The sequence below is a fragment of the Echinops telfairi genome, unplaced genomic scaffold (genome assembly GCF_000313985.2).
Source record: "Echinops telfairi isolate 266 unplaced genomic scaffold, ASM31398v2 ScPeMD7_2291;HRSCAF=2852, whole genome shotgun sequence".
NCBI classification, from domain to species: Eukaryota; Metazoa; Chordata; class Mammalia; order Afrosoricida; family Tenrecidae; genus Echinops; species Echinops telfairi.
Genome location: NW_022106189.1, coordinates 21,180,626 through 21,193,041, shown reverse-complemented (window position 1 = coordinate 21,193,041; position 12,416 = coordinate 21,180,626). Strand labels below are relative to the sequence as shown.

At 49.0% G+C, this 12,416-nt stretch overlaps 1 protein-coding gene and 1 non-coding gene across 2 annotated transcripts in view; one reads left to right on the top strand and one right to left on the bottom strand.

The window, feature by feature from the left end:
• CCDC113 (coiled-coil domain containing 113) overlaps positions 1–7,851 on the bottom strand; it is a 34,259-nt gene extending 26,408 nt beyond the window's left edge. The window contains exons 1-3 of the mRNA XM_004704868.2: positions 7,751–7,851; positions 2,975–3,101; positions 1,303–1,464 (exon numbers count right to left, since the gene is read on the bottom strand). Of these exons, the coding sequence (XP_004704925.1) occupies positions 1,303–1,464; positions 2,975–3,101; positions 7,751–7,851 (390 nt within the window). The remainder of the gene's footprint in view (positions 1–1,302; positions 1,465–2,974; positions 3,102–7,750) is intronic.
• LOC115870818 lies at positions 5,056–5,183 on the top strand. Its single transcript, XR_004046943.1, has one exon. It is a non-coding gene; the product is annotated as a small nucleolar RNA SNORA25 (small nucleolar RNA).
• Positions 7,852–12,416: the final 4,565 nt, after the last annotated feature.

Genomic DNA, 12,416 nt, shown 5'->3' with positions numbered 1-12,416 from the left:
AGCTGAAGCAGGGAACTGGCTAAGGCAGCCACAACTGGTCCCACCATCACAAAGCAAGAGGCCCGAGAACTAGAAAGGTGAGGCTCACCGAGCCATTTATCCCTCCACCCTTCATTAACCCCACATGGGTTCATCGGCCAGGTTGGCACAATAAACTACCTCAGATCTCAAAATCCACTCACTGCCGGGCAGTTGATTCCAACTCACAGCAGTCCTAGAAGGACAGAGCAGAACGGCTCCACTGGGTTTCCCAGACTGTAAACTACAGCAGGACCAGACAGTTGCAGCATTCTTCCTTAGAGGGGCTGGTGGGTTTGAACTGCCAGACTTCCGTCAGCAGCTCAGTGCTCACCCTACTACACCAGCTGGACTCCACTCACTGCCAGCTCACCGATTCCAGCTCATTGCAACCCTGCGGACAGAGCAGAATTGCCCCTGTGGGTTTCCATGGCTGTTACTCCTCATGGGAGCGGAAAGCCTCATCTCCCTCCATCAAAGCGTCTGGTGGCGCATCGGTGGTATGGTGGCGAGCATAGCTGCCTTCCAGAGCTGCCGGTGCCTTCCAACCACTGAGCATTCAGTTAGCAACCCAAACGGTAACCATGATGCCGCCAGGGCTCCTCAAAGAGCTGTCTAAGATCAAACAGATAACAGCCACTCAAAAGGCGGTAGACAACGTAAGCGGCAGTGAGCTTGTGAATGGAGAGAAACAAATGGGTAAAGGGGAGTGACGGAGGTTATACAACCGATTCATACCGAACAGACATGGTATTGTCTCTGGGACAGTCAGCTCATTCGTTGGGCCCCATTCCCTTCACACTCAGTGGAAAGAGAAACTTTGAAGGGCGAGGAAGGATCAAAAGGAGAACCGAGTGTTAGCACACGTGAAAAGCGTTGAATTGGCAAGTGCTGTGGCATCTCTGCTTTAACAATTTAAAGAGAGAGAGCATCAAGCAATTTTCAGACAACCATCAATAATTTTTTTTTAATTAAAGAAGGAGTAGAATGAGGAAGGAAAGAGCCTCTGTGGTCAAAGGATGCCAAGGGCAGAAACGGTGAGGTCGGCGTATGTTCTGCTGCGTCTATTTGTCCATGACAACAACATCAGTTATTAGTCTTCAAAAACATTTGGAACGTGCGTCTCCTCACGGAGGTAGTGAGTCCCTTGGAAAAGGGCCTGCAGTGTGTGCTACCCTACGTGTGGTTTCACCCAAGGCACCAGCAATCCCACCATGGGCCTCCGGGGAGCCGCTCTCAAGGAGGCAGACGTGGGCGCTCTGGTGCGGGGAGAGGGGGGCATACCTCGTGATGCTGCAGGTCCCGCTCAGCATTCGCCCTCATGTGCCTGATCTCCAACTTCGTGTCCTCCAGCTCCTTCTGGACCAGCTCGAGTTTTTGGTCGATGGTGAGGGATGTGACGCGGTCGAAACCTAGCCGAGCTTTAGATTTCCGAATGCTGCGGAACTGCAACCCCAAAGAAAGCAAAGGTAGGAGTTGGTCGGAGGTGCGCGTTGACCAAAAGGATCTCCCCACCCCCACCCCCACCCCGCCGAGACCAGCTAGAAAGGATCAAGAAGGAGAAATCTGGGCGAAGGGACGCCTAGTGAAAGGGTGGGGGTATTTCAGCCTGAGGTGGTGAGGTGAGCCGTCCAGTCGGTCAGAGACTGCATCGCAGAGCAAGGTGTCCAGACAAAACAAGCGCATGGACACTAAGCTTGGGTCTTCCGTGTGTCTAAAGTGGTGGCCCTGGGGAACATGTGGCCTGAAAATAGGTCTGGCTGGCCCTCAAATGCTAGACCTAAGCAGTTTTGGTTTTATTTTTAATTAAGTGACTCCATTTTAAAAATCAGGAACTTCTACCACCACAACCCCCAAATCCTGATTGACAGCTTCTTTTGAAAAATCTGATACTCTAGCAATGCCAAGGCTGCCCAGGGTCGAACCGTTTAGACAAGGGAATTGTTCTCCAATGCCCACAGGAAGCCTACTTCACCCCTTCATGTGGCTGGCTGGGCCTTGAATACTTTTAAGTCCAAGTCAACCAATTCCAGGGAATTCTGCTAAACCAACTGTGGCAATTACATAATCTCCTGTCAACTTGTGAAGGGGTGGAGTCTAGCCTGTTAATCAGGTCATAGCCAATGAGGCCTCCGTGTGGGGCTGGCCTCCTCCTGAGGATTCTGGGAGCTCCTATCTTCCTCCCTGGAGGTGGGACACACACTCTCTCAGCTACACATTCCTGTTCACAAGCCACATGGAGCTATGCTGATGGAGCCAGAGCCCTGGAGCTGGAGGAGCCATGTGGAGACTCCAGGCAGCCCTGAGATGCTTTGACTGCCACTGGACCCACAAGACTTTCCACCCACTGGCCTGCAATCTTTCTGCATTTGGCATCATTGCATGTGTCGTGTGAGTCTGAAGAAGAATTTATAGATTGGTATTGGAGATATGGGCTAATATTGGACTTATGGACTTGATCTGGATTGGGCTGGGATGTTTTCTTAATATACAATTACTCTTTGATATAAAATTCTCTATTACACGCATATGAGTGTCTCTGGATTTGTTTCTCTAGTCAACCCAGACTAACACACCAACTAAGATAGTCATTCGGGATAGTCACCTCACTCGTTGAGCCCGGTTCCCTTCTCACTCAATGACAAGAGAAACTTTGAAGGGCAAGGAGGAGTCAAAAGGAGGCTAGAGTATTGGCGTCACTAAATAACAGGTGAAAAGCATTGAATTGGCATGTGCCCAGGCATCTCTATTTTAACAACAATTAAGGGAAAAAGAAAGAGAGAACATATTAAGCAATTTTCAGGCAAACCACTACCACACACAAAAAAGAAAAAGAATGGAGCAGAATGAGGAAAGAGCCTCTTTGACCAAGTATGCCAAGAACAGACACAATTGCCATTTGTACCTGCTTCAGGGACTAGTGAAACAAAGGCATTCTCGGGCCTCTCTTGTGTACCTGTGTGAATTCCATGGATGATGCTTTGCTATCCGAAAATTGTGTAGACGGATCAGCCTTGGGCTCCAGCTTATTGTAATATTTCTCAAACATCTCCGTCTCAATTTTGAGAGCAGAGTTTCCATAGCTGCACGACAGAGGGCACCGAATAAGTTTGTTAGTCTGAGTAGACTAGAGAAACAAATTCATGGACACTGATATGTGTATAAGAAAGAGCTTTATATACAAGTACAATTGAATATTAAGAAAACATCCCAGCCCAGTCCAGATCAAGTCGATAAGTCCAATATTAGCCCATATATCTGATACCAATCTATGAATTCCTCTTCAGACTCATGAAACACATGCAATGTTGTTGAATGCAGGAAGATCACAGGCTAGTGGGTGTGAAGTCTTGTGGATCCAGTGGCATTGTAAGTATCACAGTGCTGACAGGGTCTCCACGTGGCTTCTCTGGCTCCAGAGGTCTGGCTCCATCAGCCTCTCTCCATGTGTCTTCTCCAGAGGGATGTCTCAAAGGGAGTGAGCCGAGAGAAAGAGTGTCTCCCACTTCCAAGGAGGAATACAGGAGATCCCAGAATCCTCAGGAGAAGGCCAAACCCACACAGAGACCTCATTGGCTACATCCTGATTGACAGGCTAGGCTCCACCCCTACACTCTGAATCCTCAAATTGACACCAGATTATGTAACAACCACAAAGTCCTGTGGATACAAGAGTTTAAACCTCGATGAACTAGGATCTAGCCCTGATGGTGCAGTGGGTAAGCACTCACAAGTTCGTGGTCATTTGTGGGAGGAAAGATGCGGCGACCTGATCCCATAAGGATGGAACAGTAGGACTTTGTCCTGTAGGGTTTCTATCTGTTGTTATCAAGTTCATGGCTTACAACATGGCAGCACTGGCCAGACACTTACCCTCCTGTTGCCTCAGTTTCCTCCTCCATAAAATGGGAACAAAAGGACTAATCTGTGATGGGCGGAAGAGCTCGCTCTCTCTTTCCCCAGCATTACAATGGTAACCCCAACTTTTTTGGGTATTTTTTTTTTTTACTGCTTGTCTATTGATTGGTCAGTTGATTACTCCCTCTTTCTGCGGTGAAGTGCATTAATAAAGACAATTAGGTATGATTTGATGTTATCTGTATGGATTTGCCAAGGTCTTTGAACTTCTGTTTGGGAATGTTGTCCCAGGTTATGCGATTTTCCATTATGTGATGCTTTTGAGGCAGAGTGTGACTTTTTTTGTTTTGTTTTGGGTGGCTTTTTTATGTTCATAGTATATTTGTATGTATCTCCTGGTGAATATAGTTGCCTATACTCCCTGACAAAACATTTTGGTTTGAACATGTAAGCAATACTGTGACAGTCAAAACTAGAAGAGGAAAGTTATGCACTTTTGATTTTTAACTGGTGGCAAAAAGCCCAGTGCCCTAATGGTAATGTGTTAGGCTTCGGTTCACAAGGTCAGCAGTTCAAAACTACCAAGACCTCCGAGCGAGAAAGGCAGGGCTTTGTAAACAGTGACAGTCTTGGAAACCCACAGGGGCTGCTCTGTGCTGTCCTGTAGGGGGATGATGAGTTGGCAGCAACTCGATAGCAGAGAGTGAGTGAAAAAGCCAAACCGCCTCTCCCTGGGGGGACTGAACCTCAAAGTGGTCTTTGTTTTTGGACAAACTGGAGTTTGGTTCTCTTCAGAATGTGCCGTGTGTCTTATTACTGTCTGTAGTACCTAGCACAGGTACCAGAAACAGTTTAATCCAACTGTGAATAGTGCTCTGTTCGCCAAACACGGCGAGGTTTTACCTTATGTGAATTCTGAATTCACGCCTCTTTAATTGAAAGAAACCTTGAAGTGACAAAAAGGAAAAAGCATTTGCCTTTTAGGATTGTTGTAGGACATGCAGGGCCCTTAGAACGCCGAGTGCCGCAGAGTAAGCGCCGTGTGAGTACATGAGGTTGTTAGTATTATTCCTGTTGGCACGCAGTCAGTGCTGACTTAGGACAAGGCCAGATTTTTCACAAAGTCCAGTTGCCCCATAGAGCTTGCCTGGCTGTGAGTTTTACAGAAGGAGATTCCCCGGGTCATTACAAAGAGGGCTTGTGGGATGGAGACCAAGAGCTCCTAATGCTGTGACCAAGATTAAGATTCTCCACGGAATGCCCTAGTCACTCAATAGTGCTGTGTTTTCTCCTAAGGAGATAAAAGATTTTTTTTTTTTAAGATAGATTGCCAGGCAGTGCTTGCAGAAGTCTTTGAATGGAGTTGACCCACCCAACTCTAGGTTAATAGTTGTGTACAAACTATTTGTGTCACCACAAACCCACAGCCACTGAGCTGATGCTGACGACAGTGACCCCTTAGGATAGTAGAACAGCCCCTGTGGGTTTCTGAAGCTGTAAATCCTTAGGGGAGCAGAAAGCTCCATCTTTCTCCCAAGGAGGCACTGGTGGGTTCGAACTGCTGACCCTGTGGTTAACAGCCCAATGCATACCCCACTGTGCCACCAGGGACCCCTTTGTGCTACCCTACTTGTTCCGTGTCTAATGAGCCACAAAACTCAGCGCCCGGGATTATATTGAAAAGTGTTGCTGAAAAGAGCTTATGGTTTCACCTTCTTGCATCTTCTAGCCCAGGGGTTAGCAAACGTTTGAGATGGAAGAGCCAATCCTGTCTCGCACAATTTAAAAAGTATTCGAGTCAAAAATATGTTTTTACAAGCAAATGAAACCGCCACTACCTGAATAATCATTTTATTTTTATTTTCACTGATACTTCGGGGCCACATGTACGTACCGAGAGCTGCATATGGCTCTCAAGCCGAGTTTGCCGAGCCTGCTCTAGCCCATTTGTTAATTTCCTCCGGAATGACTACATTCTTGAAGTCGCCCACCCCCGCAACCTTCAGACGTTTCTCTTGGGTCTTGGCTCTTATTTCTAGCACCCAGCAGATGAAGCACCCTACAGGAAGTGTATTATAAATGGTGGGAAAGATTTGAACAGATGGCTTTTAGACAACTAGAGATGACAAACCTAGTTTCTCCTGTACATGATAAGATGTTGGCCTTTTAAACTTCCATCTATGTAGCATGTATGTTGTAAGTGTGTGTATGCATATAGTACACACCTACAGATGAGGAAGAGGTTCCTGGGTGGTACAAATGGTTTGTACTCAACTATTAGCCAAAAGGTTGGTGGTTCGAATCCAATCAGAGATTCCCCGTAAGACAGGCCTGGAGATCTGCCTTCCTGAGGTCAACATCACTGAAACCCTGCAGAACAGTTAGCTCTGGTCTGCACCGGGGGGTTGCCATCTGAGTTGGAATCGATCTGATGGTAATGAACACCACCAGCAGCAGCACATGTGCAAGAGTGTTAGAGAGGAGAGACTAGCTTCCATGTTTCCCTAGACCATTGAGCTCATTCTTATTTGACTGAATGTCAAGGTTAGTGGCAAAAGCTGACTGCAAAGACCAATAAGCCAAAGCACCCTTTTTTCTGTAGTCTAGCATGTGCCCAGTGTGGGTGGTGAGGTCACCCCGGAGGATGAACACCAATACTCGCTGTGGGACCATACTGAAATGACGTAGTCTTCCTTTCCTGACCCACTTCCGAGGGCTACTGTGTGATTAGGCAAGTTCCTAGACACCAAATACTTGGCTTATAATAGTTGTTATTTGTAATAATGCCTCTGCTCTGATTAAACTATGTCCAGATGCTTGGTAAGTGGAGAGGCACCAAAAAAAAAAAAAAAGAAAAGAGGAAGCCCCTCGATACAATGGATAGACACGGTGGCTGCAACAAAGGGCTCCAACATCAGAACAATTGTGAGGCCGGTGCAGGGCCTGCGGTTTCCTTCTGTTGTAGGTAAGAGTCACCGTGAGTCAGAAATGACTGGCACCTACCAGCAACATAGAAGTAACAGCATTTCCATTTCCACCTCCGGAGCCAGGCTGTTCTCAGGGAAACCGATACATTGTACACTTTACCTCAACCACGTCATGGCATGTTCACATCTACGGATTTGCTTAAATAGAACTTAATGAGTCGTGGTGGTGCAGTGGGTTAAGCATTGGGCTGACAGGCCCGACTCGGCTTCAGAAAGATGTGGTGCTCTGTTCTTGTGCCTTCTCAGAAATCCAAAGAGCTATTTTACTCTGTCCAATAGGAGGCTGTGCCCTCGAAACCAGCAGTGGCTCCTCCGGGGAAAGAGGAGGCTTTCTACTTCCCCCAAAAGGTGCGATCGTAGAAACGACAGGGGCGGTTGCCCTTTCCGACAGGGTTGCCTTGAATCAGGATTGACTCGGTGGCAGTGCGTTTGGGGTTTTTTGTTTGTTTAGTCGAGGGTGAGCTGGACTGACTGGGTGGCGGTGGGTTTGTGGGTTTGTTTTATTGTAGCTATATAGTACAAACTGCTAAACATCCAGACCATTGGACCAGTTGGTAACAGTGGCTCGGGCACACCGCGGCCTCCTCTCAATAACCTCCTTTTTAGTTCATCCTAGAACCTTAGCACTGCAAAGGGCCTTAGAGGCGGGGTAAGCACACAGTTGGGTGCCCCGGGTCACCGCCCCAGGCCCGTCACCTCCCGGTGGTGGCTCCATCCCCGGCGTCCTAGCGCCGGGTAGAGACAAAGACAAGCTCCTGCCCTATCTCGGAGAGGTCCGTTTCCCCCGTGTTCAAGGCGGACGCGAGTCGTCAGCGCGTTGAACCCCAGCTCCAAGCCCACGTGGGGTGCGGGGCGCCCTAGGAGGAGGGGGCGCCCTCAGGGGGTACCTGAGCTCCTCCACCAGCCCGCACAGCTGGATAACCGGCAGCTCGTTCTCATCCCCGGCCTGGGACACGGTGAGGTTGCTCTCAGAGTCATCTTCGTGCATCGCGCTGCCCAAGCGGCCTTTGCAGCCGCCAAGTTCGCCGGAGAGCGCCCAGGGCTAGGGACCGGCCCGCCGCACTCGGGCTGCGACGAGGTGGCGCGTTGCCGGGGCAACCAGACGCGCGCAGGGGCGGGGTTGGGGGAAGCCCCGCCCACCTTCCAAACTCGCCGTGCAGAGGCAGGCTCCCAGCGACCCTCTGGGACAGGGAGTTTCCTGAGACGGTAAGCCGCTGGTGTTTCGAACTGCTGACCTTGTAGTTAGCAGCGCAATGCGTAACCACTGCGCCCCCATTAGTCGTAGACTAACTCCACTCAGAGCAGAGATGGTCTTGACACTCAGGGGCTTACACTGTCACTTCTTCGACAATACAATTCAAGTAGATAATACTAATAGTAGCTACAGTTTATTGTGCACCGAGTGGAGCCTCACGACCCGCAGCCACGCTGCAAGACACGGTAGCACTGGCCCTGTCCATTTTTAAGGAGTAGAAAACCTCATATTTCGGTGGTGGTTAGCACCACAGTTAACAACAGCACCCTATGGGTGAGCAATCTACTACACGCCACCAGAGTAGTTGATGAAAACCCTTGCAACAACTTTCTGATAGTATTTATTATTCTCTTCACGCTCTAATTGGGAAACTGGGGCTCAACAAGTTAAAAACAAAAGACCCCAAACATGTGGGGCGTGTCTTCTTTCACACACCTCCCTGGAGGTCCTCTGCTCCGTGGAGCTTCAGACACACTCTCTGTAGTTTTACTCAGGAATCAGCACTCATTGAACCAGACCCAACCCACTGCCATTGAGTCCCTTCCGGTTCACAGCAGCCTGACATAGCATTTCTGAAGCCTCAACCTTTCCCTTGGTGGTGGTTTTGAACCGCTGACCTTTCCGCTGGCAGTCCGACACTTAACCCACTCAAAAACCCGCTGCCATCAGGTCAATTCTGACTTGTGGCAACTCTATAGGGCAGGGTACAACTGCCCTGTGGGTTTCCCCCTATAACTCTTTACGGGACTGAAAAAGCCTCATGTTTCTCCCACAGAGCAGCTAGTGGTTTCAAACTGCTGACCTTTTGGTTAGTAGCTCAAAGTGTAAACCCCTTTGCCACCAGGCTCAGCACCATGAAAAGTCCAAACACCAACACCACCAAATGGTGGTGACGAGCAAATGTGCAGCAACAGGAATGCCCACGCATGCTCATGGGACTGTCCAATGGTGCAGGCCTTGTGGAAGAACTTTCAGCAGTTTGTTCCAAATCTAAACAAGTCTTCCCAGAGGATCCAGCAGTTGTGCCTCTGGTTATCTACCCGGAGGAGTTGAACGTGTATAACCACCCACAAAATGCAGGACCCTCATGCACGGTTGGTTGTGGGAGTCCTTCAAACAGTCAGGTGTCCATTTTCTCCTGAAAGGTTAGCAGGTGGAACCCACTCAGAAGACAGGCCTGGTGATCTGCTCCCAAAGCTCACAGCCTCGCAAGTTCCAGGGAGCTCAGTTCTGCGCTGACACACCTAGGGTTGCCGGAAGTTGGAGTCCTCTGGATGGCTACTAACAGCAGCAACCAATATGGCCAGACATTGGAAGCAACCCAAGACATCCTTCAACCAGGGAATGCCCAAACCAGCTGTAGTACACCCAGACAATGGACTATGAGTCAGTGATGGGGGGCGGGGGGGAGAAATGTAGTAAAAGCCACACAAAAATACGGAGGAAACTAAACCAGGCTTTCTAAGGGGTAGAAGTCAGTCTGCAAAGGTTACTAGACATTATAGGATTCCAAGTATGTGAAATGCTGGAAACGGCAAAACGATAGGGTTAGTGACTGCCCGAGATTGGATCAAGAACAGACCGTGCTAACGATCCAGGGTTCCAGGCCTGGGTGAGCTGCTGGCCCCTTAGGCTAGGAGACATCAATGGTTTGGGTCTTGCCCTTTTCACCCCTGTAGAATGGACACTACTCGCTGTTGGTGACTCCTTTGTGCCGCTTACAGGATTACTACCAGGCTCACATGAGACAGAGTAGGAGGCCCTGAGAGGGATGACCTAGAGTAAGGTCCCGGATAGAGTAAGAGAAAAACGTGGAACAGAATTCAAACTCTTCAGAGACCAGATTGCCAAGCCACATCAAGACTCGGTGGATCCCCCAAGACAGTGCCCTTTAGTGACCCTTCACATCTGGAACTGAACTCACCCCACATGGCTCAATTTCCAACCAAACAATAGACCAAGGAAACCATGACACTAGGGAGGCATGAACATCTTGGAACTGCCCACCACTTCACATCAAAGGGCCTGGTTCAGAAGGGCTGGCCTTCAAAGAAGGAGGAATGGAAACAGGAAACACCGGGAGCGAGAGGGAGGGGCTTGCAACAAATGAGCTGGAACAAAATGTGCTTGAGTTGTTGAATGTGAAACTGATGCTCTGCCCTGGAAACCTTCACCCAATTTACAGTCAAACATTGAGAGAGCGAGCGGCGGGGGGGAGACAACGAGGAGGAGAAGGGGGCAGAGGGAAGAGGAGGAGGGGAAATGAAGAAGAAGGAAAAGGAGGAGTAGATTGGCCAGTGGGATAGCAAGATGGGCATCCCAGCACCTCCTCCACCTGGGAAAAGCCCTAGCCCTGGCTTGAAGCAAGTTTTAGTAGATTACTTTATAAAATGACTCAGGCTGCAAGGTTTTAAATAACCATAAGGATAATTACCATGATTATTCCTTAATATATTTATTACTAATTGGGTGATATTCTTATTGCTTAATAAAACCACTTCTAGCAATTAGTGTTTCAGTGACTATTTATTGGTACTCCCTGTGGGCCCAGGGCTGTGCTAAGTACGTTCTACGCATGATCACATTTCATCACCGTGATAGTTCTATGAGATACAGGCACTTGCATGGCCTGCCATTTCATCAGAAGCCGAGGGTTTAAAGAAGTGAGGCAACTCGCCCAAGGTCACGCAGCGACTCGGGTGGAGCTAAAATCCAGGTCTATCTCACCCGGCACAGTCATTGTAGGGTCCCAGAGGTTGGGGGAAAGTGAGTGCTATTTAGACCCTGTGGAGACCTGGTGTTGTAGTGGGTTACAAGTTCGGCAGCACCTCTCAGGGTCAGCAGTTCAAAACCACCAGCTGCTTGCTAAGCTAGTGAAAAATAGCATTTTCTACTCCCATAAACAGTTACTGTCTCAGAAACTCACAAGAGCAGCACTACCCTGTCCTATAGGGTAACTGAGTCAGCATTGACTCGATGGCAGTGAGTTTGGGGTACTTAGGCCCTTAAGGACATGTGAAATGTCTGGAGACCTTTTTTGGTTGTCACAGTTTAGGGGAGGCAGCTAGAAGTTAGACGTCAAGGGGGTTGCTAAGTACCCTACAATGTGCAGGACCACCGACATCCAACAATTACCTGACTTGAAATGTTGATTGTGCTGAGCTTGAGAAGCCCTGGATTCTAGTTTGGGAAGCAGTGAGAATGAACCTTTGCAACTGAATTCCGTTTGAATTCTGTGGCACCCTTTCCTGCCCCACCCTCTCCCTCCATTTTTCTAGAACCACCTTCCCCGGTGGCTCAGCCTTCATGACCTCCAAGTGGATACTACCCTTGGCATGGAATTGTTGCAGCGCTTTAAAACAATGGAGTCTTTTGACTTAAGAAGCATGGAATCAGATCCATGCAACGTATGATGCTCGCAGCAAATCAGAATCACCCATTCTCATCTTCCCCCAAAGATGACTTGCTCAAATATCAGTTAAAGGAGCTCCGCACGTGGGCGAGTGGCTCTTTGCAAGTTCTGGAGACCGATGCTATGAGGAGGACCATCACCTGATGGCTGCCAGAGCACTTTCTTTTTACTTCGACAACTATTTGTTGAGCACCTGCTATGTGTTTGGATACGGCGGGCTGGTGGTTTCCCTGCTCACCTGGAACTTCCCTCCGATAGAAACAATGACAGCCAATGGGATAAGTGCTTACAGCAGGCTATGTACAAGGACCCCCAGATTCCAAAGGGCCATGGAATGCTTTCTGAATCAAGAGCCATCTGGGCTGGATTCAAATCCAGGTTGTCTGAATCTTTAGCCAAACTCACTCACTTCCTTAGCTCATAGCAGAGACTAACACTCAATAAAACAAAATAAAATAAATTAAAAACATATTACCATCAAAGTTCATTCTCACTCCTGACCTTCCAGTCTGCAGCCCAATGCCTAACCACTGCGCCACCAGGGCTCCTCAGCAGAGACTGAAGTGCGAGGGACATGGGTGGAGCACAGGGCTTGTGCAAAGGCCCAGATCAGAGAAAGCAAAGCAAGGAAGGTCATGAGTACAGTACACCTTCCAATGGGGTCTTCCTCGTGCTGGGGGTTCCCTTTGACCTCCCTTTCAAAGAGTCCCAGTCCCAGGGGCAGCTGGCCTTGTCCTGTAGGGCTACTCTGCATCAGTGTGGACTCGGTGGCCGGATGGTTAGTTTGGGTTCTAGTGTGAGTGGTTTCCACGCCCTCTTGATGTGTATGTTGCTCTCAATTTTCTTCTCCTCAGAGTTCCAGGGACCGCTCACCACCCCCACCCCC